General features: G+C 45.6%; 1 protein-coding gene across 1 annotated transcript; it reads left to right on the top strand.

Annotated features, from left to right (window-relative positions):
* Positions 1 to 253: 253 nt before the first annotated feature.
* Positions 254 to 27,097, top strand: DPH3 (diphthamide biosynthesis 3). Its single transcript, XM_075334273.1, has 4 exons — positions 254 to 448; positions 13,836 to 13,910; positions 16,033 to 16,398; positions 26,661 to 27,097. The coding sequence occupies exons 1-4, from the start codon at positions 341 to 343 to the stop codon at positions 26,724 to 26,726; spliced, it is 615 nt and encodes a 204-aa protein (XP_075190388.1). The 5' UTR covers positions 254 to 340; the 3' UTR covers positions 26,727 to 27,097.

The raw sequence follows: 27,097 nt of genomic DNA, 5'->3' as shown, positions 1-27,097 counted from the left end.
ATGGAAGCCTCCGCAGTACCGTCCTCGAAGCTTCAGTACATTCCCTGTGAGATATACACGACCTGCAGCCCCCCGTAGTGACTGGAGACACTTTTTGTGCCCCCAAAATACAGTCCGAGACTAAAGTGCTATAACTAATGAGCAAAAGCTGCATATTCCCCTCCTCAGGGTCAGCATCCGTCCGCTCTGCACAGGAGCCCGAGCACTGCCGCTTCCTGCTCACAGATCTGCACCGCACTGAGGAGGCCCCGCCCCTTCCGGTGACGTCTTTCCCTCATGAAATCAACGCCACTGTAGCCGCTTCCGTTGTGACTCGCTGTCTTCCCGTGCCGGTGCCGGTATGGCGGTGTACCACGACGAGGTGGAGATCGAGGACTTCGAGTATGACGAGGACACGGACACCTATTACTACCCCTGTCCGTGTGGTGATCGGTTCGCCATTACCAAGGTACAGTGCCCTGCTGTGTGCCCACACCATAGTCACATGGGCAGGGGAGCGCATGGCTTATTGGGAGAGTCCTGTATAGCTCTGATCAGGGTGATCTAGTGTCACCCACAATGTGCCCGCCACGCAGTGACAGCGGCTGCCCACCCCCATACTGGAGATAGGGGGCTGCATCACAGGGTGCCGTGCCCGACTGCACTATGGTTCTCCTGGCATTTTAAGCCCCTAGTGACCGCGCACCATGTCCTCACAGTAGGAAGAGGGGTGATCTCACTGCTGTCACCTATCTGCTACATAGCGGATAATGTACAGTTGCTGGAGGACGCTTCTCGGACCGCACTGATGTTGGGTCTTGTGTCCTCAGGGTGAATGGAGTGGCAATGCATAAGCCTGGCCATTACTCCATGAAGCGCATGCGCCCGCCGCTCCCTCACACAGGGAATTGATTGGCGGTCTTATATAACCAATAAAAATGGTATAAAGTCCCATCTATCAGGAACAATGCAAATCACTTCAATAACAAATGAAAGCTTAGAATGGCTACCCAGCTATAAAGCACGGCCATTAAACGAGGAACACTAACATCAATAAACTTTTGTAGTTTAATCCGCTTTGGTCTCAAAAATGAAGTGATTTATTTATTTTAATTTGCATTTTACTGCTCATAGCCCAGGTGACCAGCCATTGCTGCCATCTATCAGAAGTGGCTGGTTTCCTAGGCGTGCAGTGCTTACAAGCTTGTTCCAATAGTGTGTAGGCACTGCTCTGAAGCGGCCTGAATGCACTGTAAGGGTATGTGCGCACTAGGCGTTTTTTTTCACGCTGCGTTTTTATGTGCGTTTTTGTCTCAAAAAACGCACCCGCGGCTAAAAAAAAACGCGGCAAAAACGCATGCGTTTTTGCCACGATTTGGTGCGTTTTTTGCTGCGTTTTTGCTCACTGCGTTTTTAATCAGTGCACAATGCCATTAAAGATTGTTGATGAAAAAAAAAAAAAAAGGTCTGATGTCATTTCCTTCTTCAAAATGTTCATTGTATGCAGGAGAGCAGACAGCAGCTGCAGAACTACAAGGCTCAGCATCCTCCATTCACTAGTGTATGCAGGAGAGCAGACAGCAGCTGCAGAACTACAAGGCTCAGCATCCTCCATTCACTAGTGTATGCAGTTTTTTGCCCAAAAAGAAAAAAAAAATGACATGGGCTTCGCCATATTTTTGTATGCTAGCCGGGTACAGCAGGCAGGTACGGGCTGCCCCCAACCCCCAGCTGCCTATTTGTACCCGGCTGGGAACCAAAAATATAGAGAAGCCCTTTTTTTTTTTTAATTATTTCATGAATTTCATGAAATAATTAAAAAAAAAAAATGACGTGGGCTTCGCCTAATTTTTGAGTCCAGCCGGGTACAACTAGGCAGCTGGGGATTGGAATCCACAGTGCAGGGTGCCCAAGATCTCTGGGCACCCCCACTGCGAATTGCAGTCCGCAGCCACCCCAGAAAATGGCGCTTTCATAGAAGCGCCATCTTCTGGCGCTGTATCCAACTCTTCTAGCTGCCCTGATGCCGGGTGGCTAGCTAGGTAATAATGGAGTTAGGGCTAGCTGTATATTATCAGCTAGCCCTAAGCCCGAAATTCATGGTGTCACGCCAATATTAGACATGGCCACCATGAATTTCTAGTAATGATAAAAAAAAAAAAACAACACACAGAAAAATATTTTTATTAGAAATAAAAACACAACACAATTAGTGACTCCATCTTTATTGAAATAAAGAACCCCCCTCCGCAGTAATCCTGGGTCAGGGTCCCGCGCCGTCCAATCCGGATCCAATATCATCTGATCGGTTTGCTGGAAGGCAGAGCGATCAGATGATGTGTCAGGATCAAGTGCCTGAATCACATAACACATCGGCTGATTGTATAAAAGCCGATTATACAATCAGCAGATGCATCAGTAGAAAAAAAAAAATAATACTCACTTATGTGCTGACTACCGGCAGCTCTTGCAGCGATGGGGCGGGAGTCTGATCCTGTCCCATCGCTGCCGGAGCTGCCGGTAATCAGCTGATGAAGTCCCCTGACGGCAGGATCAGCTGATAGCCGGCCGGGCGACACCGCGAGAATTACGATCAGCTGATGCGTCAGGTGACTGCATCAGGTGATCCACCGCCAGGTCCTGCAAGCAAGGTCCTGCCACGGGGAGACTGCACACAGCCAGAGCGGCGGTACCGGGACAGGAGCGGAGATGGCACCGGGACCCTGCAGACAGGTGAGTATATATGACATTTTTTTTTTTTCTACTGTTCACTTTGGTTTTCGCCGCTGCCTCCACCTCCCGCCCAGACATGGCGCCGCACGGAGCTGACATGCACAGGACGGGAGGTGGAGGCAGCGGTGACGGTACCGGGAGGATTCATGCTTCTGTGTTTACCAACAGAAGGAATCCTCTTCCTGTACACGTCACTGTAGTACCCACCCCTTGCGTTTATAGCTGCGTTTTTAGTCATAGAAACGCAGCTATATTTGCAATGTGCCTTTTTCATTGCGTTTTTGAACATCTCATTGAACTCAATGGGTGAAAAACGCAGTGAAAAACGCAGAAATAATTGACATGCTGCGTTTTTGTGGTCACCACAAAAACGCAGCTAAAAAAAACGCTGTGTGCAGACAGCACTTCTGAAAACCCATTGACATTGCTGGGGAAGCAATGTCACTGCGTTTTCAGCACAAAAACGCGGTAAAAAACGCCGCTAAAAACGCGGCAAAAACGCCTAGTGCGCACCAGGCCTAAGGCTATGTGCGCACAGTGCGTTTTTCGCGGCGTTTTTGCGCGTTTTTCGGGTGCGTTTTTGGCCTCAAAACTGCAGGACTTTGCTTCCCCAGCAAAGTCTGAGTTTTCATTTTTGCTGTCCGCACACATCTGTTTTTTTTTACCTGCGTTTTTGAGTTAAAAAAAAAAATGGACATGTCAGTTGTTTCCTGCGTTTTTCTGCGTTTTCCGCCCATGCAATGCATTTGAAAAACGCAGCAAAACGCAGAGATCAAAAACGCAGCCAAAAACGCACCAAATCGCGGTAAAAACGCGTGCGTTTTTTGATGCGTTTTTTCGACGCAGGTGCGTTTTTGTGCGTTTTTAGCGGCCAAAAACGCAGCGTCAAAAAGACGCAGTGTGCGAACCTAGCCTTAGCTCCCTCTCCAGCCAGCTTCAGTGCTACTGTGCACAGGATTCGGGATAGCAGTGCAGCCATGCCAGTGTCAGTAAATCTGACATGAGGCCATGCTCCCCTGAATAGTGAAGAGGCAACAACCCATATAAAGCTATGTGTGCACGCTGCATTTTTTGCGGCGATTTTGTACTTTTTTTTTGGGTGCGGTTTTGGTCTCAAAACTGCATGAATTTCCTTCCCCAGCAAAGTCTGAGATTTCATTTTTGATGTCCGCACGTTTGCCGTTTTTTTGGGCTGCGTGTTTCTGGTGACCACAAAGATGCAGCATGTCAATTCTTTTGGCGTTTTTCACTGCGTTTTCCACCCATTGAATTCAATGAGGTGTGGAAAACTACAATGAAAAAAGTTATTTTACATGTGTTTCGGTGCATTTTTCTGACTAGACTGCGGGTCGGCAGGGATTGATCACTGGTATTTGGCCAGATACTGCTCCCCCGTATAAAGTCTATGGAGACCAGAATCGGGTGCAAAGGGGTAGGGCAAGCGCTTCATACCCACCAATCACCAGTCGGCTGGCACACTGCTGCCGCGGCAGCTCTTTCATCCTCCAGAGCCAGCCGCTCATTAGGCTCATAACATATTCACTCCTTCCCTGCTCACCGGTGGCTGTAATTGTTTGTAGGCAGACCCGCCCCCACACTGAATGACAGCTGTCTGACTACAGCCAATCACAGACACCGGTGGGCGGGTCTATATCGTACAGTTAAATAAAAAAAAAAAAAAACGACATGCAGTCATCCCCCCCCCCCCAATTATAATAACCAACCAAGATAAAGTGTCACAGCTGGGGTCTGGTATTCTCAGGCTTGAGAGACCCCCCCCCAGCCTAAAAATATCAGCCAGCAGCCACCCGGAATTGCCGCAACCATTAGATGCGACAGTCCCGGGACTTTTCCCGGCTCATCCCGATGGCCCTGGTGCGGTGGCAATCGGAGTAATGAGGAGTTAATGGCAGCATACCATAGCTGCCTCTAAAGGATGCTTTACACGCTGCGACATCGCTAGCGATCTCGTTAGCGATGTGACACGGAAGATCGCAGATGCGATCTGCTGAAATCGCACATGTGGCCAGCGCTATAAAACCAACCTATGTGCGTTCTCGGCAGATCGCATCTGCGATCTGGCGTGTTACATCGCTAACGAGATCGCTAGCGATGTCGCAGCGTGTAAAGCACCCTTAAGTCCTAGCTTAGTGATGGCAGGCGTCTGAGACAGCCCTTCATCACTAAGCTGTAAGTGAAAGTAAATAAAGGATGTTTGGGGGATTATGTTTATGTGAAATAAAACACAAAAAAGCCCCCTCTTTCACCACTTTATTAACCCCGAAAACATCCCTCCAGGTCAGACGTGCGTAGTCCACACAAGGACATACACAGCCAGCTCTACTACATCTGACAATCACAGCAAGCGGCCATAGAATGACTGCTTGCTGTGAGGGGCAGGCCGCAAGTGAAGTGAGCCACGCGGGATCAGCGGTGACTTCAGCTGTCACCGCACATCACCTGACTGAAGTCACTGCTAATCTCGTGCTCATTTCAGTCGCGGGCGGATTTGTGGTAACTGGAGTCCTCCACCAGTTACCGCAAATCAGGCCACGGCTGAAGTGAGCTGCGCGAGATCAGCGGTGACTTCAGTCAGGTGATGTGCAATGACAGCTGGAGACCTCCACTTGTGACCGCATATCAGGCCGCGGCTGAAGTGAGCGCGGGATCAGCGGTGACGTCGCTCATGGAATGTGCGGTATCACCGCACATCACCTGAGTGACATCAGCGCTAATCCCGCGGCTCACTTCAAGTGGAGGACTCCTGCGTGTTTTTTAGGCCAAAAACGCTGCTCTTTATAGTCACCACTAAGATAAAAACGCTGCATCTTTGTGGTAAAAAAAAGATGCAGCGTGCGCACATAGCCTAAAGGGAATCTCTTTACTGCCCTAGCACCCTAAGGGTAAGAACGCACTTTGCGTTTTTACCAGCGTTTCCGCAGCGTTTTGAGCTGCAGCGTTTTCATGCCCAAAGGCATGTGTTTTGGTTTTCCATGATAGTTAATGGAAAATGATGAATTCCTGACCGCACTTTGCGTTTCTAAACGCTGCGTTTAATTTGCATATTCTGTGGCAAGAAGCAGCATGTCAGTTGTTTTTGCCATTTTGGGTGCGTTTTGCTAACATTGAAGTCAATGAGAAATGGCAAAAACCAAGATTCCTTCAAATTCCTGCGTTTTACCTGCTTTTTCAGTGCAGAAAACATGCGTTTTGGACTTACAAAACGCATGCTTTTTTTACATCAAAATAATGATTTCATATGCCCCTTTACACACACACACATAGTCCGACAATTAAAGAAAATTAATAATTTACTGCTATTTTTCCAATAAATAGTATATTACCGCTATAATTTTATTAAATATTTCTATTTTCTTTTTAATTTCTGAAATTATGTATGTATTCCTTTTTTTTTCTCTTTTTTTCACGGTGTTTGACAGATTAAACTTTATTTAGCAGTGTCTTGATGTTCAAAACGAATCTGTCAAAACGCAGGTGGAAAAGCATGTAAAAAGCGCTGAAAACTCATCTAAAACGCGGTAAATACGCATGCGTTTTTAGCGCTAAATTTCTGGAAAAGGCAACTTTGGTCAAATCAATTAAGGCAAAAACGTGCGTTCTGAACTGCAAGTAGGAGAACGCAAAGTGCGTTCATAGCCATGCGCACGCTGCTTTTTTTCCTGCTTTTTTGGCTGCAGTTTTGTTGTCAGAACGTTCTGACATTTGACTTCCCAGCAAAGTCTATGAGAAGACAGATTTGTCATGCGCACGTTGCAGTTTATTTGGCAGCGTTTTATTTGTCAAAGGTTTGTGACAAATAAAATGCAGCATGTTCATTCTTCTTGCGTTTTTGTCAACATTTGTCACAAAAACGCAGCAAAAACGCACCTAAAATTACATGCGTTTTTTGTGACATTTCCAGGCTCTCTCTGACAAGATGCAGTTTTGGCTGCAGTTTGTGAACACAAAAAGATGCAGCGTGCGCATGTAGCCTTAATCACCTCATTAGCGATTAGTGAATAAATGAACTTTAAAACCTTTGTCAATCAGTGGGTGAGCGCTTGGAGTTCTCTGGCCTAATCCTCCCTCCCCTCATGTCAGCACACCCCTGTGGGCACCAGCGTATACACTGCCAGCTGTTTGCAAATCTTGCACGCCGTACTAAGAATAATCAGTAAAGTTGGGTGCATGCTCCCTGTACGAGCTCAGGGAGGCAGCAGTGATGCTTCTATTGACCTGATGAAAGATTTGCAAAGAGCTGGCAGTGATGTCACTGTTACAAACTATGTCACTCATGCCCACAGGGGCATGATTATATAATAAGGGAGGATCACTCTGGGGAAATACAACCCCTCCCTTACCAAGCCCCAACTAGCTACTGTCTGCTATATAGTGCAAGTGCTGGATTTAATGGTGATTTTACAATTATTTATCATTCACCAACTGCCCCTGCATTCTAAAAGCTCCTTTTTGCAGCTTAAGAAGTTCCCTATATAAAGGTAGTAAAATGTGTGTGTGTGTGTATATGTATGTATGTATATATAATTTTTCTTCGTCGCTCCATTGGGAGACCCAGACGATTGGGTGTATAGCTACTGCCTCCGGAGGCCACACAAAGCATTACACTAAAAAGTGTAAGGCCCCTCCCCTTCTGGCTATACACCCCCAGTGGGATCACTGGCTCACCTGTTTTCGGCTTTGTGCGAAGGAGGTCAGACATCCACGCATAGCTCCACTGTTTAGTCAGCAGTAGCTGCTGACTATATCGGATGGAAGAAAAGAGGGCCCATATAGGGCCCCCAGCATGCTCCCTTCTCACCCCACTGGTGGTTTGTAAGGTTGAGGTACCTATTGCTGGTACGGCGGCTGGAGCCCACATGCTGTTTTCCTTCCCCATCCCCCTGAGGGGCTCTGAGGAAGTGGGATCTTACCGGCCCCAAAGCCCTGAGGCCGGGCTCCATCCACAGACCCATTGAACCTGCTGGATGTGGAGCGGGAGTGCCGTTCAGGGACATGGCCCTGCACCATTCAGGTACTCTGTGTCCCCGTACACACAGGCACAGCACACTCCAGACTTGCTGGGTGTGCTAGTGCGCCGGGGACAGTAAAGGGTTACAGTCACTGCAGCCTAGCTGAGTGACTTTATTTATTGGGAACTACCGCGCCGGACGCTCCGGGAGCGGCGGCGCGGCTGGGACTTGTAGTGCGCCGGGGACTTAGCGCCGACCGCGCTTTTACGGCGGCGGCGCTTATAAATCCAGTCCCCGGCTTTTGCGGCCTAGCTCAGCTTCGTTCCCGCCCCCACCCTGTCAATCAGGGTAGGGGAGAGACGCTGTACAATCAGCAGCGCCGAGGGCTGGAGCCTTATTTACATGCTCCAGCCCTCTCACTAGACACTGTGGGACGCCGGTTTCCCGCTCTGACTTGGGGCACGCCCACGGCCCGCCCCTACTCATACGAGCTGGAGAAGGACGCCGGCAGCCATTCCTGCAGCCCGAGCTGAGAGAACGGACTCTGGGCAAACAACAGGACTAGGGCGCCCACACACCCGCTTATAGGCGGGCGGTAAGCGGCACCTGGGGTGCTGACATTAAATACCGCAGTTTGTCTATTTGTATTTTAAGTACACTGCATAGGTCGCTATTTTGGGCTATATGCCCTCTTAGATGGCGACACATCAGCAGCAGGAAAGCATGGGTGCTAAGGCACAGGCTTTCTATGCTGCTTGTATTGCACGTACTGAAATGTTCATGTGTATTTATGCTTGTATGCTATACACTGCACTGTACGGTCGCTAGTCTTGGCTATATTCGCCATAGAATGGCTAGACTACAGCAGCAGAAAAGCAAGGGTGCTGAGGCACAGGTTTTTTTCTATGCTGCTTGTATTGCAGGTGTTGCAGTGTTCATTTGTACTTATGCCTGTATGCTATACATTGCACTGTATGGTCGCTATTCTGGGCTATATTCCCCTAGATGGCTAGTCTACAGCAGCAGAAAAGCAGGCTTTCTATGCTGCTTGTATTGCATGTGCTGCAGTGTTCATTTGTACTTTATGCTTGTATGATATACATTGCACTGTACGGTCGCCATTCTTGGCTCTATAAGTCGGCAGCAGCATATAAGCAACACAGGCTTTCGATGCTGTTTTTGCTGCATGTGATACTGTTCCACGGCACTGCTCCCCATTGGGTGCAATGCTCCCCTGTAGCACTTGGTCAGCCGGGGTCTCTACTTGACGTGGCCAAAAGAACCACCTCTCAACCCTGTCCAAGGACAGGGACGGAGTTGCAAGGGGATAGAGACTTGCAGTCCGGACAGGCCATGGGCAATCTGGATCATTGCTCCCTGGCCACCCTCACTCGGAATAAAATCGGTGCTCCGGGGGGGGGTCCCGGGAGGCTCTCTGTATGATGAGGCAGACGTAGCTCATCAGGACTTTGATCCTGACACCGCTCTCACTCCGGATACACCGGATGGTGACGCCATAAGGCATGATCCTATAGCGTCCATCAATGGAATGTTGGATCTTTCTCCCTCAGCTCCCCCAGCGGAGGAGTCAGCTTCACAGCAGGAGAAGTCCCATTTCAGTAGCTCAAACGTATATTGAGTATTGTTCTGGCCACGCTGACTTCAGAGAAGCAGTCCAGGAACACCACGCTTCCCAGATAAGCGTTTTCTCCAAACGTATTACGGATACACGTTATCACTTTCCCCCTGACGTGGTCAGGCGTTGGACCCAGGGTCCAAAGGTGGATTCTCCAATCTCCAGGCTTGCAGCTAGAGCCATAGTTGCAGTGGAGATGGGACTTCACTTACAGATGCCATTGACAGACAGATGGACTCTGGTTGAAATCTGTCTATGAGGCTATCGGCGTGTCGGTTGCTCCGGCATTCACAGCCGTATGGGCACCCTAAGCTTTTCAGCTGTTCTTGCGCAGCTGGTCTTGAGCACAGGTACATCTGTGCCGCAGGGGCGTCCGTAACCTCGCAATGTCTGCATTGCGACTTACTCTATTAATGCTGTCCTGGAAGGACAGTCGAGGTTTCGGTCCTTCCCAGGCTCGGGCAGGTCCCAATTGTCCTCGTCCAAAAGGGCTGAAAAGCCTCAGAGGGGCTCAGCTGCCGGCCGGGCTCAATCACGCCCAAGGAAGGCAGCCGGAGAAACCGCTACCAAGGCGGTCTCCTCATGACTCTCAGCTCTCTCATCTTTCCGCATCCGCGGTTGATGGCAGACTCGCTCGCCTTTGGCGACATTTAGCTGCCACAGGTCACAGACCGGTGGGTGAGGGACAGTGTGCCCACGTGCACAGGACAGAGTTCTGATCTCGTCCTCCGACTCGATTCTTCAGAACGTCCCCACCTCCCCACCGAGCCGATGCTCTTCTGCAGGCATAAGGAGTGATTATCCCGGTTCCTCTTCAGGAACAAGACACGGTTTTCCTCCAATCTGGTTGTGGTGCCAAACAAGGATGGCTCTTTCCGTTCCGTTCTGGACCTAAAACTGCTCAACAAGCACGTGGAGGCCAGGCGGTTCCGGATGATACTCTCCGCTCCGTCATTGCCTCAATGTCTCAAGCATCAATAGACATCAAAGATGCTTATCTCCACGTGCCGATTGCTACAGAGCACCAATGTTTTTCTACATTTCGTGATAGGAAACGACCATCTTCAGTTCGTAGCTCTGCCATTCGGGCTGGCGACAGCCCCACGGGTGTTCGCCAAGGTCATGACGGCAGTGGTAGCAGTCTTGCACTCACAGGGACACTCTGTGATCCCTTACTTGGACGATCTACTTGTCAAGGCACTCTCTCAAGAGGCATGCCAACTCAGCCTGAATGTTGCGCTGGAGACTCTCCAGACGTTCGGGTGGATCATCGACTTTTCAAAGTCAAACCGGTCACCGACCCAATCACTAACGTAGCTTGGCATGGAGTTTTCATACCCTGTCAGCGCTAGTGAAGCTTCCGCTGGACAAGCAGCGGTCACTACAGACTGGGGTGCAGACTCTCCGTCTAGGTCAGTCGCACTCCTTAAGACGCCTCATGCACTTCCTCGGGAAGATGGTGGCGGCTATGGAGGCGGTTCCGTTTGCGCAGTTTCATCTGCGTCCTCTTATTGGGACATTCTCCGCCAATGGGACGGGAAGTCAACATCCCTGAACAGGAAAGTATCCTTTTCGGAAGGACTCTCTGCAATGGTGGCTTCTTCCCACCTCATTATCACAGGGAAGATCCTTCCTACCACCGTCTTGGGCGGTAGTCACGACAGACGCGAGTCTGTCAGGGTGGGGAGCAGTTTTTCTCCACCACAGGGCTCAGGGTACGTGGACTCAGCAGGAGTCCACCCTTCAGATCCATGTTCTGGAAATCAGAGCAGTGTATCTTGCCCTACTAGCCTTCCAGCAGTGGCTGGAAGGAAAGCAGATCCGAATTCAGTCGGACAACTCCACAGCGGTGACATACATCAATCACCAAGGAGGGACACGCAGTCGGCAAGCCTTCCAGGAAGTCCGGCGGATTCTGACGTGGGTGGAAGCCACGGCCTCCACCGTATCCGCAGTTCACATCCCCGGCGTAGAAAACTGGGAAGCAGACTTCCTCAGCCGCCAGGGCATGGACGCAGGGGAATGGTCCCTTCACCCGGACGTGTTTCAGGAAATCTGTAGCCGCTGGGGAAGGCCGGACGTCGTCCTAATGGCGTCCAGGCACAACAACAAGGTCCCAACCTTCATAGCACGGTCTCGCGATCACAGAACTCTGGCGGCAGACGCCTTAGTGCAAGATTGGTCGCAGTTCCGGCTCCCTTATGTGTTTCCACCTCTCGCACTCTTGCCCAGAGTGCTACGCAAGATCAGATCCGACTACAGCCGCGTCATACTCGTCGCCCCAGACTGGCCAAGGAGGGCGTGGTATCCGGATCTGTGGCATCTCACGGTCGGCCAACCGTCGGCACTACCAGACCGACCGGACTTACTGTCCCAAGGGCCGTTTTTCCATTGGAATTCTGCGGCCCTGAACCTGACTGTGTGGCCATTGAGTCCTGGATCCTAGGGTCTTCAGGATTATCCCAAGGGGTCGTTGCCACCATGAGACAGGCTAGGAAGCCCACGTCCGCTAAGATCTACCACAGAACGTGGAAGATATTCTTATCCTGGTGCTCTGCTCAGGGAGTGTCTCCCTGGCCTTTGGCATTGCCTACCTTTCTTTCTTTCCTGCAATCTGGGTTAGAAAAAGGTTTGTCGCTCGGCTCCCTTAAAGGGCAAGTCTCGGCGCTATCCGTCTTTTTTCAAAAGCGTCTAGCACGGCTTCCTAAGGTGCGCACGTTCCTGCAGGGGGTTTGTCATATTGTACCCCCGTACAAGCGGCCGTTAGATCCATGGGATCTGAACAGGGTACTAGTTGCCCTCCAGAAGCTGCCCTTCGAGCCTCTGAGGGAGGTTTCACTTTCTAGACTATCACAGAAAGTGGCTTTACTGGTAGCGATCACATCTCTTTGGAGAGTGTCTGAGCTAGCAGCGCTGTCATCCAAGGCTCCTTTCCTGGTCTTCCACCAGGACAAGGTAGTGCTGCGCCCCATTCAGGAGTCTCTCCCGAAGGTGGTATCCTCTTTTCATCTTAATCAGGATATCTCTTTGCCTTCTTTTTGTCCTCATGCAGTTCATCGGTATGAGATGAATTTACATTTGTTAGATCTGGTGAGAGCACTCAGAATCTACATTTCCCGCACGGCGCCCCTGCGCCGTTCCGATGCACTCTTTGTCCTTGTCGCTGGTAAGCGCAAAGGGTCGCAGGCTTCCAAAGCCACCCTGGCTCGATGGATCAAAAGAACCAATTCTTGAAGCCTACCGTTCTGCTGGGCTTCCGGTTCCATCAGGGCTGAAGGCCCATTCTACCAGAGCCGTGGGTGCGTCCTGGGCATTACGACACCAGGCTACGGCTCAACAGGTGTGCCAGGCAGCTACCTGGTCTAGTCTGCACACTTTCACCAAACATTATCAGGTGCATACCTATGCTTCGGCAGACGCCAGCCTAGGTAGAGGAGTCCTGCAGGCGGCGGTTGCCTCCTCGTAGGGGAGAGCTGTTTTGCAGCTCTAACTTGAGGTATTAATTTACCCACCCAGGGACAGCTTTTGGACGTCCCAATCGTCTGGGTCTCCCAATGGAGCGACGAAGAAGAAGGGAATTTTGTTACTTACCGTAAATTCCTTTTCTTCTAGCTCCTATTGGGAGACCCAGCACCCGCCCTGTTGTCCTTCGGGATTTTTGGGTTTTTTCGGGTACACATGTTGTTCATGTTGAACGGTTTTTCAGTTCTCCGATGTTACTCGGAGTGAATTTGTTTAACCAGTTATTGGCTTTCCTCCTTCTTGCTTTTGCACTAAAACTGGTGAGCCAGTGATCCCACTGGGGGTGTATAGCCAGAAGGGGAGGGGCCTTACACTTTTTAGTGTAATGCTTTGTGTGGCCTCCGGAGGCAGTAGCTATACACCCAATCGTCTGGGTCTCCCAATAGGAGCTAGAAGAAAAGGAATTTACGGTAAGTAACAAAATTCCCTTCTTTTTCATTTATATAGCGCTATTAATTCCACAGCACTTTACATACATTGGCAACACTGTCCCCATTGGGGCTCACAATCTAAATTCCCTATCTGTATGTCTTTGGAGTGTGGGAGGACACCGGAGAACCCGGAGGAAACCCACGCAAACACGGGGAGAACATACAAACTCCTTGCAGATGTTGTCCTTGGTGGGATTTGAACCCAGGACCTCAGCGCTGCAAGACTGCAGTGCTAACCACTGAGCCATCGTGCCGCATATATATATATATATATATATATATATATATATATATATATATATATATATATATATATATATATATATATATATATATATATATATATATATATATATATATATATATATATATATATATATATATATATATTTTATATTTTTCTCTAGTTGTGGCCATTGAATGACCACTGCTGCCTATCTGTTGGCACTGTTTACCTGTTGTAAGTGGTGTGATTTATCTGTTGATTGCTGCATGTATAATCTATACATTTTCTTCTTGTTATAATATTTGTTACATTTGAGTCGATTACTTTGTGTATTTTAGGAAGATCTGGAAAATGGAGAAGAAGTTGCAACTTGTCCGACCTGTTCGTTACTTGTGAGAGTTATCTATGACAAGGTGAGTACGGTCACTGTCTATATTGCAGGGCTTCGGAGTCGGAGCTCATTTTGGTGGAGTCGGTATAAAATTGACCGAGTCCGACTCCTAAAATATATACTAAATTGGGTACAGTAGTTCAATGCAGAATGTGCTGAATATTTTTTCATAGGAATTTGGGAAAGTTCTGAAATGTCCTATAAATGGCTGTTCTATTCCTGATCTAAAGAGTGCTTTACACGAGACGATCTATCTTGCGATATATCATCGGGGTCACGTTTTTTGTGACGCACATCCGGCATCGCTTGTGACGTCGGGCTGTGTGACCTCTCCGAGCGACGCAGTATCGCTCACAAATCGTGAGTCGTGTACTCGTCGCTCGGTTTCATAATCTCGTTTAATTAAAATGGCGCCAGTTGCTCATCGTTCCCGGGGTAGCACACGCCGCTCCGTGTGACATCCCGGGAACGCTGAGCAGTAGCTTACCTCCGTCCCGCGGCACCCGCCGGCTATGCGGAAGGAGGTGGGTGGGATGTTTACGTCCCGCTCATTTCCGCCCCTCCGCTTCTATTGGCCGGCCGCTGTGTAACGTCGCTGCGACGCCGAACGTCCCTCCCCTTTCAGGAACAGGATGTTCGCCGCCCACAGCGACGTCGCACATCAGGTAAGTGCGTGTGATGGGGGTTAACGACTTTGTGCGCCACGGGCAACTAATTGCCCGTGACGCAGAAATGATGGGGACGGGTGCGATCGCTCGTGAAATTGCACGATAGATCGTACCGTGTAAAGCAGGCTTAAGGCTACATTCACACACAGCGTTTTTTGAGGATACGTTTTTCAGCTGCAAAAGCAGATAAGCTTTTTAAAAATCCGCATCACCTGAAAGGTTTTTGAGCTGATAATGTTTTCAATAGCAAAACAGATTAGAAAAACGCCACAAACTGACATGCTCGTTCTTTGTGAGGATCTGTTTTGAGCCCAAAAACGGATCCTCACAAAACGATGTGTCTGAATGTCATTTCTTGAAACCCATTGACTTTGCTGGGATGACTAGAGTCACTGCTAAAAACGGATCCGCAAAAAGGCTGTGTGTGAATGTATGTAGCCTGGGGATCTAGGCTTTGTCTGAGCTGAGATAAGTCCGTGCTGCACTTGAGCACCAGTGAAGCTCCTCCTCTACAGGTAAGGGTAAAAAGTAACCACACTCAGAAAGAAAGAAGGCTGCACTCATCTCCGAATTGCTAGAGTGAATAGGATAACAAGATTAAGGTAATTACTTCTTAAAGCCTATTTAAACTTTCAATAAACTGCGCATAAATCAATAGTCCAATATACTGTATGCTCTCTCTGTATGCTTGACGCTTGTTTGTTTTTTCTTTGAGCTCATATACTTTTGGGAGGATAGCTTCTATACAATATACATACAATATACAGGGAAAATACATCAACAGGATTAATGAGGACTTGTATAGAAGCCAAAACATCACGTTATTAGCTCTGTTACCAGTTTCTTTGTTCCTGGAGTATGATACACAACAAGCTTGCTCCCTCCTCCCCTCTTCATAGACTGAAGCAATCTGATGAGAAACATTTAGTGAGCTGTACCTAAGAAAAGCCTGAGATTGGAAATTCAAAGTAAAGCTATCTAATGACATATTTTACACCTTTATATTTGTCATCTGTACTATTGATTTATGCAAAGTTTGTTTTATTTCTATCTAAAATTATACAGTGGGGAAAATAAGTGATACACTGTCGATTCCCATCTACAAAGAATGGAGAGGTCTGACATTTTTATCTTATGTACACTTCAACTGAGAAACAGAATCTACAGGAAACGTCTGGCCTCTGTTTGCAATTACAAAGGTTTCTGTACCAAATATTAAGTTCTGTTTTTCTATTGTATCACATACATATTTTTTCATGCAATAAAATGCAAATTATTGAAATCATACAATGTGATTTTCTGGATTTTTTTTTTTTTCGATTCTGTCTCTCACAGGTGAAGTGAACTATTAGACCTCTCCATTCTCTGTAGGTGGGAAAACTTGCAAAATTGTCAGTGTATCAATTACTGTTTTTCCCCACTGTACATGGTTCCCTGTTTTTGCTGGAATTATAATATACATTTTTTTTTTCATAGGACAAAATTATTTCGAGAGTGAATTTATATGATTACAAAATGTCTAAGACTTTCCCTATGAAGTCAGCTGTATTTGAGCATTTTACAGTGACTCAAGATGAAAAATATTTTGTGTGTCTATGCATGACAAGTGACCCAGATGAAAACAAATGCTGTGATGCCAAAATCAGTGCATACTCAGGCAGTGATAAAAATGCTCCTACAAGAGCTTCCACTCTAAAAAGGCATTTACAACGCTTCCACCCAGAAGTTTTCAAAGCTGTGACTGAGAAAGATAACAGCAGCACCAAGAAACCAGTGCCCAGCACTTCCTGCAAGACAAAGGAGGAGGAAAGAGCATCTCAAACATCATTAACAAGATATTTTGTAAGTGACAAAGTTACTGTAACAATGACAGCAGATATGTTTAAAAGACAGCTCATACAGCTTGTTGTGAAGAACGGTGTACCATTATCATTATTTGCACGACCAGCTTTTACAGCTCTTAATGGAGAAATGGCCCACAAACTTGGTGTTTCTCTGGACAGAGAAAGTATTAGAAAATTAGTGATTGAAGAAGCCCGTAAAGAAAAGGAAAATCTTAAAAAGACTCTCAAAAGTCGCTTTATGTTTCTTAAAATGGATTCCTGCATACATCACAGAGTGAACTATTTTGCCATCAATGTTCGATATGTTTGTGACAACAAAGAAATTGTTACCAAGACACTGGCAGTAAAAGATAGTAAACCTCATCACACCAGCCAGTTTCTCCAGACCTTAGTGGAAAACGTTCTGCAAGATTACGAACTAAAAAAAGAACAGGTTCTTGCTATTGTAACGGACAATGCTTCAAACATAAGTACAATTAAACTGATGAATGCGAGTAATGAACAACAGCTAGAAGAAAATTTAGGATTCAGTATGTGTGAGATGGAAGGCCACAGTGCTGTTCATGTAACTGAGGCACAAACAGATATTACAACAGAAGAACAGCAAAATGATACTTTAGGATTAGATGATCTTGTTGTAGCTGCTTCAAAACACTTTCATATTCATCATATGCGCTGTGTTGTTCACACGTTGCAGCTGGCAATAAGAGAGAGTCTGCAAGAGGGACATACTGGAAATCTGATTGGAAAAGTGAGGAAATTGGTTATTGCCGCCAGAACCCCTAAAATTGATTCCATCTTGAAGAGACGTGCTGGGAAAGGGGCAATTGTTGATCAAGCCACTCAGTGGGGCAGCACTTATTTAATGATTGAACGATTGCTTGAACTAAAACCATTTCTTATAGATATAGCGAACCCTCAGGTAACCCTAAATGAAGGTCAGTGGACACAGTTGGCTGAATTGAAGAAATTGCTTAATCACCCATTTACCGTGACTAAAAAATTACAAGCTGAGGATTTAACTCCTGGCATTTTCATAAGGGAGTGGAAGAAGTTGCTATTTTGCCTGTCCCAAAGAGGAGGTTTAATCGCAGATGCCATTTCTGCTTCAATGAAACGAAGAGAGAGACAGCTGTTGGAAAATAAAATTCTTCTGGCAGCTGTTTATGTGGACCCAAGTCATCGTATACTGCTTGATGATCAACAACTTACTAAAGGAAAAGAAGCTCTGACTGAGATAGCAGTTAGGATGAGTGGCCTACAGGACTGCCAGGCGCAAGAGGACCTGGGTCCTGACAGTGCTACTGCTGCCATATCTTCATCCTCATCAAATGAGGAGTTTAACTTTGACAAGTATTTGGATGACATGGAGCAGGCAAAGCGTTGCCGCAAGGAAAAAGATTTCACTCCGTCTCCTGTAACAAGCAGATTGACCAGATTTCATCAAAATTTTTCACTTGCTTTCAAAGAAATAGAAAAATTCAACCGTTCATCAAAACTGACTGTGCATGAGGCAATTCCTTTATACCCGGAAATTGTTAGAGATGTTGCCCATGTGGTTACGGCTTTGCCTTCAACCCAAGTTACTGTAGAGAAGTTGTTCTCTAGCCTTAAAATTACTAGGTCAGATTTGAGGTCATCTATGAAGGAGGATCTGATGGAGGCAATTCTATTTCTTACAACAAATTCATAGACATTCATGTCACTGCACAAATGTTATTTAGTATGTTTTTGTTCAAAACTGTTTTTTGGCACTTGCATAGTTTATTACATAGTTATATATATATATCTCTATATATATGTGTATATATATATATATATATATATATATATATATATATATATATATATATATATATATATATATATATATATATATATATATATATATATATATATATATATATATATATATATATATAATGTGTGTGGTGTGTAATCTATATTACATAGTGTATTACCTATTTTACAATTTATTACAGATTTTGTGTTCTAAAGTTGTATCCCAATAAATATATTTTATGTTCTATCTAAAGATCCTTGTTTCTTGTATCATGTCAAATGATTGAATGTCTGATGTTCACATTGTAGTACAATAAATTTTTCACTTAAATATAAGCAATATAAGTCTGAGTCGTGGATTCGGAGTCAGTGCAAGGGAAATGTGGGAGTCGCAGGTTTGGCTTACCGACTCCACAGCCCTGAATTAAATCATAAGTTTTACCATATAATGCACTGAAAATCGTGAAAAAAAATTCAAAGTGTGGAAAAATGGCATAAAAAGTGCAATTGCATGCATTTGAGATATTTTATTCACTGTGTTCAATATATGGTAGAACTGATATGTCCGTGTGACGCCTCAGGTCTGTACGAGATCGTAGACCCCAAACATGTATAGGTTTACTTTTTATCTAAAGGGATAAAACAAAATCACAAGTTTGTCCAAAGAAAGTGGCGTATGTTTTGTGCCATTTTCCGCAACATGTAGTGTACTCATTTTTTGGGATCTATGGCTCAGTGATGGCTTATTTTTTGCATCTCGAGGTGACATTTAATTGTACTATTTGCGCTCAAGATGCTACGTTTTCATCACCTGTTATCGCATTTTGCATTTGTAGTGACCAAAAAATGTAATTTTGGTGATTGGATTTTTCTTTTTTGCCGCTATGCGGTTTACCAATCGGTTTGATTTTATGTTTTGATCTGGCATTTCTGAACTGGGCGATATCAAATGTGTGCGTATTATTATTTATTTATTTATTTTTATTTTTTTTTACATTTTTTTAACTCTATTTTTCAATTGGGGAGTGATTTGAACTTTTTAGTTTTTTTTTTTTTTTTCTTTTTCTTTTATTTTTATTTTACTAGTCCCCCTAGGGCAGAGGTTCCCAACTCCAATCCTCAAGGCACACCAACAGTGCATGTTTTCAGGATTTCTTTAGCATTGCATGGGTGTTGGATTCAGCACCTTTGCAGGTGATTAAATTATCACCTGTGCAATACTAAGGAAATCCTGAAAACATGCACTGTTGGTGTGCCTTGAGGACTGGAGTTGGGAACCTCTGCCCTAGGGGACTATAAGGATCAGGAGTCTGATCGCTGATGCTTTTCTGTTGATCACAGCTATACAGCTGAGATCAGCAGAAACACTCACCTCTTGTCTCTGGCGGTAACTGGCCGGATGAAGGAGGAATTGATTCATACTAGCTACAGGAGTCATCACATGACCCTGTGCTACCAGGACAACCATCGTCTCACAGTGATCACATCACTGTGATGCCGATGGCGGCCCGGTGAGTATAGATTTTCCGCACCAGGTATTTAAATGACTGTCACATTTTGACAGCGACGTTTAAGGGGTTAACAGGCACGGGCGGAACGCAATTCCACTTGTGCCTGCGAGGCATACATGTCAGCTGTACAAATCAGCTGACATGTGCGCGGATCCCTGCTGGCAGCAGCTGGGGGGGGGGGGATCAGGCTATGACTGCTTAGGACGTAATATTAATGTCTGCGGTCATTAAGGGGTTAAATTGATGGGCAAAGAGACAGGGCTCCTAAAGTCAAGGATTGTCTAATGACATCTTCATTATATAATCCTTGACTTTTTAGGAGCTCTCTATCTTCATGAAACCACTTACCCATTGCTACCTGCTCTTAAGTCTACACACAACTCCTGTATAACGCAAGCCTGGTGCTTTTTTTTTTATTTTATTGTGTGGAAGGGACTGTCCAGAGTTAGAAAAAAAAAACAGGTCCGGTATGTTTTGGTATAGAGGCAGCCATCCTTTACTAATCTTACCCCTCCCCATATCCCATCCAGCTCACTTTCCACATTTGACCTAGTCACAGAGGAGGAAGTCTCCAGGCTCCTCTTCTTCTCGGCCTACCACTTGCCCTACTGATCCCTTTCCCTCACACCTTCTCCAGTCCCTCTCTCCAGTTGTCACTACTCGCCTAACTAAAATCTTCAATCTCTCTCTCTCTCTTCTGGTATCTTCTCCTGCTCCCTCAAACACTCTATCATTACTCCATAATTAAAAAAACCTTCTTTTGACCCGTCCTGCACAAGCAACTACAGACCAGTCTCCAATCTCCCCTTCATCTCTAAACTCTTGGAGCGCCTGGTCTACTCTCGTCTCACCCGGTACCTCTCCACTCGCTCTCTCCTAGATCCTTTACAATCTGGCTTCCGCCCTTTACACTCAACAGAAAATACCCTTGTCAAAGTGACCAATGACCTTTTGACAGCAAAACGTAACGGTGACCACTCTCTGCTTATTCTTCTTGACCTTTCTGCCGCCTTCGACACTGTTGACGACCATCTCCTTCTCTCTATGCTCCATTCTATTGGCCTAAAGAAAACTGTTCTTTCCTGGTTCTCTTCCTATCTTTCTGGCCGCTCGTTCAGTGTATCATTTGCTGGCTCCACATCTTCTCCTCTTCCTTTCACTGTTGGGGTCCCTTAAGGTTCAGTCCTTGGCCCTCTTCTTTTCTCCCTCTACACTGCCCCAATTGGAATGACCATCAGCAGATTTGGCTTTCAGTACCATCTTTATGCTGATGACACACAGCTATATACCTCATCCCCTGAGCTCACCCCCGCTGTACTACAGAACACAAGTGACTGACTGCAGTTTGCAACATCATGTCTGCTCTCTATCTGAGGCTATGTGCGCACAGTGCGTTTTTCGCGGCGTTTTTGCGCGTTTTTCGGGTGCGTTTTTGGCCTTAAAACTGCAGGACTTTGCTTCCCCAGCAAAGTCTGAGTTTTCATTTTTGCTGTCTGCACACATCTGGTTTTTTTACCTGCGTTTTTGAGTTAAAAAAAAATAATGGACATGTCAGTTCTTTCCTGCGTTTTTCTGCGTTTTCCCCCCATGCAATGCGTTGGAAAAACGCACCAAATCGCGGTAAAAACGCGTACGTTTTTTATGCGTTTTTTCGACGCAGGTGCGTTTTTGTGCGTTTTTAGCGGCCAAAAACTCACAAAAACGCAGCGTCAAAAAGACGCAGTGTGCGAACCTAGCCTGAAACTTAACCTTTCCAAAACTGAACTTCTTCTTTTCCCTCCATCTCCCAACCTTCCTAAACCTGACATCTCCCTCTGTGTGTGGCACAACCATAAGTCCTAGGCAGCAAGCCCGCTGTCTGGGAGTTTTACTTGACACTGATCTCTCCTTCTGATCCTGACCTCCCACATACAATCTCTTGCCCGCTCCTGCCGCTTGCACCTCAAGAACATCTCTAGAATCCGCCCCTTTCTCACAATGGAAAAAACAAAAACCCTCACCGTGGCCCTGATCCACTCTCACCTTGACTACTGTAACTCTCTATTAATTGGTCTCCCCCCTAACTAGACTCTCTCCTCTACAGTCCATCCTCCGTGCAGCAGCCAGGGTCACCTATCTGGCTAACCGCTACTCGGATGCCTCTGTTCTGTGCCAGTCATTGCACTGGCTGCCCATATATCACAGAATCCAATTCAAACTGCTTGTTCTCACCCACAAAGCTCTCCACAGTGCAGCACCCCCGTACATCTCCACCCTCCTCTCTGTCTATCATCCCACCCGTTCTCTACGCTCTGCAAATGACTTTCGACTAACATCCACACTAATTCGAACCTCCCACTCCCGAATTTAAGACTTCTTCCGAGCTGCACCAAACCTCTGAAACGCTCTACCCCTAGAAGTTAGGATGAATCACAACTTACTCAGCTTCAGACGCTCCCTAAAAACGCATCTTGTTAGGGCGGCCTATCACACTCCCTAGCCGAACTAATTTCACCTAATCCCTCCACAACTTATCAGAAAATAACCCCACGTCAAACTCCATGGCACCCAAATGCATCTCAAGGCTCTGGCCAACTGGTCCAGGAAGCCATTATCTATCCCCCATTTCCTTGAGATGGCTGGATTGTCATTGTAATTAAGCACTTGTACCTTGCCCCTCCCCCCATCTCATTGTAGATTGTAAGCTCTCGGGAGCAGGGTTGCTTTTTTTCCCTTTAATTATAATTCTATAACTGTTGTTTGTATATGATCCTCCTGAATCCTGCGGAATATGTTGGCGCTATGGAAATAAATATTATTATTAATTTCTTAGTCGCATACATCCTATATACATTTTTGTAAATACTTTTCATCGGACGACATTGAAGATATGACACTTATACAATGTAAAGTAGCAGTGTACAGCTTGTATACAGTGTAAATTTGGTGTACCCTCTAAATAACTCAACACAGTCTTTAATGTCTAAACCTCTGGCACCAAAAGTGAGTACACCCCTAAGTGAAAACGGCCAAATTCTGCCCAATTACCATTTTCTCTCCCCAGTGTCATGTGACTCATTGGTGTTACAAGGTCTCAGGTGTGAATGGGGAGCAGATGTGTTAAATTTGGTATTGCTCACACATTCTCTCATATTGGTCACTGGAAGTTCAACATGGCACCTCATGGCAAAGAATTCTTTGAGGATCTGAAAAAAATATTATTGTTCTACATAATGTTGGCTTAGGCTATAAGAAGATTGGCAATACCCTAAAACACGGCAGCACAGTGGCCAAGACCATACAGTGGTGTAACAAGACAGGTTCCACTCAGAACAGGCCTCGCCATGGTTGACCAAGCAAGATGAGTGCATATGCTCGGCGTCATATCCAGAGGATGTCTTTTCAGAATAGATGTGTGAGTGCTGCCAGCATTTCTGCATAGGTTAAAGGGTGGGGTTCAGCCTGTCAGTGCTCAGACTATACACTGCACGCTACATCACATTGGTCTGTATGACAGTCTCCCAGAAGAAAGCCTTTTCTAAAGATGATGCACAATAAAGCCCACAAAAAATTCACGGAAGTCAAGTATACCAAGGACATGGATTACTAGAACCATGTGCTGTAGTCTGATAAGACCAAGATAAACTTATTTGGTTCAGATGCTGTGAAGTATGTGTGGGGGCAACTAGGTGAGTGAATGATGGCCACACAAGATATTGACAAATAAGGCATCATTTGAAAACTTTACTTAGGGGTGTACTCACTTTTGTTGCCAGTGGTTATGACATTAATGGCTGTGTTGAGCTATTTAGAGGGCACACCATTATACAACCTGTACACTGACTGTGAGACGATGTCTTGTGCTGCCTGGAGATCCTGGGGAATATCGTGGAGATGCTTCTTCTGGGTAGGTCACGTGATCGCGAGCGACCAGAAGTGCGTCACTACAGGTCCTATCGCACAGCTAACAGAGGCCCGGTATCCCAGCAACTGCAGGTCCTGGCTGGTAAGGGAAAACTCTCTGCTCCCAGAGCTGCTTCTGCTGTTGAGCCATCAGCCGGGATATAGCAAGTGAGGAAGAGCAGGGTAGCAGTCAGATAGGAGTGCTGGGAAGCAGGAGGGACTTGGTTGTTAAGATTAAACAAACCTTTTATTGTTTATAACCCCCTACCGGCCACTACGCGTTTCAACAGCTATTTGCTGTCTTCATCAGGTGATTAGAGGGTGAAAGTGCGGAAGTGACATAACTGGAAAAACACAGCGACTGGATAATGTGCCTTAACCATAATTGAATAAAGGATTAACCTTTAAACTGCTGATAAGAAATACATGGACAACAATCCAGTTAAGAAAGCAAATGAAATGAAATAAAGATAAAAAAAACAATAAAATTTGTAAAGGGGAAGGGAGGACATGCTGATACGTGCACATCAAAAAACAGTCCATGGATATTCATGTCCCCACCTAAATACAATTTACCCAGAATTATTTATATGGAACCTATGCAGCCAGCACTTGTTTACACAGCAACCCTAATAACCCTAAGGGAACGAATGGGGGGGGGGACAAAAATTGATTTAACCCCAAAGATGGAAATGTTAAATTAGTGTTTTGCAACATTGTCGATGGGGAGATTGTGCCCCTCAGGCGCTAGCATCCCCAACTTGAAGATCCAATAGCTCTCTTTTTTTTTTTTTTTTTTTTTAAGCTATTTAAACGGTCAGAATCAGTCAGCTATCCTATCTAAATTGTATTTAGGTGGTGAGGTTCGTTAATTTAGGATCTCTATTATGAAAGATGTTATAATGTTTGGACAGGCTATGCAGTTGATAGCCTGTCTGAATATTATGCCTGTGTTTGTTGAGTCGAGCATGCATGGTTTGCACATTGCGGCCCACATATGGAAGGCCGCACGTGCATTCCAAAAGATAGACCACATACATAGATTGACAGTTCAGCTTCTGATTAATGGGATAGGTCATACAAGTGGTATAAGAAGTGAAGGATTTTTCTCCCTTAACGATGACATCACAGCACAGACATTTCGGCGTGCCACAAGGATGGCAGCCAATTGGCGATCCTATAATTTCAAAAAATTTACCAGATAAACCCTTAATCATCTATAGAAAGAACAAATGTTTGCGTAATATGGTAGCTCCCAGCGACATATCAAGGAAATCTGTCCTAAATAAAGGTAATATCATTCTTAATAACGGCAATTGGGACGGGGACACCCTTGGTTGCCATCCTTGTGGCGCTCCGAAATGTCTCTTCTGTGATGTCATCGTTAAGGGAGAAAAATCCTTCACTTTTTATACCACTGGTATGACCTATCCCATTAATCATAAGCTAAACTGTCAATCTATGTATGTGGTCTATCTTTTGGAATGCACGTGCGGCCTTCAATATGTGGGCCGCACTGTGCAAACCATGCATGCTCGACTCAACAAACACAGGCATTATATTCGGACAGGCTATCAACTGCATAGCCTGTCCAAACATAACATCTTCCATAATAGATATCCTAAATAAATTAAACTCACTATTATAGATAGGATATCTGACACTGATTCTGACCGTTTAAATAGCCTAATAAAAAAAGAGAGCTATTGGATCTTCATGTTGGGGACGCTCACATCGACAATGTTGCAAAATACTAATTTAACATTTCCATCTTTGGAGTTAAACCTGAGACCTTGTAACACCAATGAGTCACATGACACTGGGGAGAGAAAATGGTAATTGGGCAGAATTTGGGGATGCTAGCGCCTGAGGGGCACAATCTCCCCATCGACAATGTTTCCCCCCCCCCCCCCATTGGTTCCCTTAGGGTTATTAAGGTTGCTGTTTAAAAAAGTGCTGGCTGCATAGGTGCCATGTAAATTATATTTACGTGGCGACATGAATATCCATGGACTTTTTTTGATGTACACGTATCAGTATGTCCTCACCTCTCCTTTTACGATTTTGTTTTTTTTTTTTTTTGTTTTATTTCATTTTATTAATTTGCTATTTTAACTGTATTGTTGTCCATGTATTTCTTATCAGGTTAATTTTTTATTCAATTATGGTTAAGGCACGTTATCCAATCACTGTTTTTCCAGTTATATATGTCACTTCCGCCCTTTCACCCTCTAAGCACCTGATGAAGACAGTAAATAGCTGTTGAAACGCGTAGTGGCCGCTAGAGGGTTATAAACAATTAAAGGATTGTTTGTTTTATCTTACCAACTAAAGGCGGCGTTACACGGTACAATATATCTAACGATATGTCGGCGGGGTCACGTTGTTAGTGACGCACATCCGGCATCGTTAGAGAGGTCGTACTGTGTGACCCCTCCGAACAACTGTGAACGAGCAAAAATACTCACCTTATTGTTGCTCGTTGACACATCGTTCATTTTCATAAAGTCGGTCACATTCCTGGATGCAGGTTGTTCATCATTCCTGAGGCAGCACACATCGGTCCGTGTAACACCCCGAGAACGACGAACACAGCTTACCTGCGTCCCGCTGGCAATGCGGAAGGAAAGAGGTGGGCGGGATGTTACGTCCCGCTAATCTCCGCTTCGATTGGGCGGCCGCTGTGGGACGTCGCTGTGACGCCGAACGTCGCTCCCCCTTCAGGAAGAGGATGTTCGCCGCCCACAGCGAGGTCATTCGGGAGGTAAGTACGTGTGACGGGTTAAACGACTTTGTGCACCACGAGCAACAAATTGCCCTTGACGCACAAATGACGGGGGCGGGTGCGATCGCACGATAAATCCATGCGTGTAAAGCAGCCTTACGTCCCTCCTGCTTCCTAGCGCTCCTATCTGACCGCTACCCTGTTCTGCCTCATATCTTCAGTGTTGTCCCATGAAAATACATAATAAAATATTTAAAAAATGTGAGGCGGGAGTACTCACTTTTGTGATTTATACTGTAAAAACTTTGTGAGAATGTTGTATTAGATAATCTTTTCAAATGCCATTTTCTTTTATTACAGGATGAATTCATGAAGGGAGAGGTTGTCCAACCCGCGTCCAACTCAAATGAGCTCTTAAAGTGCTGATCCTCCATCATAGAAAATGTTTTCCAGAAACAAAGCTTTTAACTACTCGGTGACGGTATCGGTACTTTCTGCTTCGTGAGGTTACAGCTCCAGAGTGCTTTATTTTTTTCACACTTTTATTAAGTGGTGATATATTTTTGTGTTTTAAACTAAAACTGAACTTGAGGGTGAACATAGAAATTTCCAAACTTTTGGAGATGCTTCAATGCTTTACATGATGAATGCCTGAAGACTGGTACACTATATGGACGTCGTTTAATGCTGCTTCTGCTCGATCTGGACTTATATACAGTATATACTAGCAGTACAAACCATGATATTTAATGCAATTCTTTTATATTTATTGAAATAAAAATTTATTTTTATTGGCA

This window comes from Anomaloglossus baeobatrachus, chromosome 2 (genome assembly GCF_048569485.1).
Source record: "Anomaloglossus baeobatrachus isolate aAnoBae1 chromosome 2, aAnoBae1.hap1, whole genome shotgun sequence".
In the NCBI taxonomy this organism is placed as follows: domain Eukaryota; kingdom Metazoa; phylum Chordata; class Amphibia; order Anura; family Aromobatidae; genus Anomaloglossus; species Anomaloglossus baeobatrachus.
Note: the sequence above shows the minus strand (reverse complement) of the source record. Positions and strands in the feature narration are given on the sequence as shown.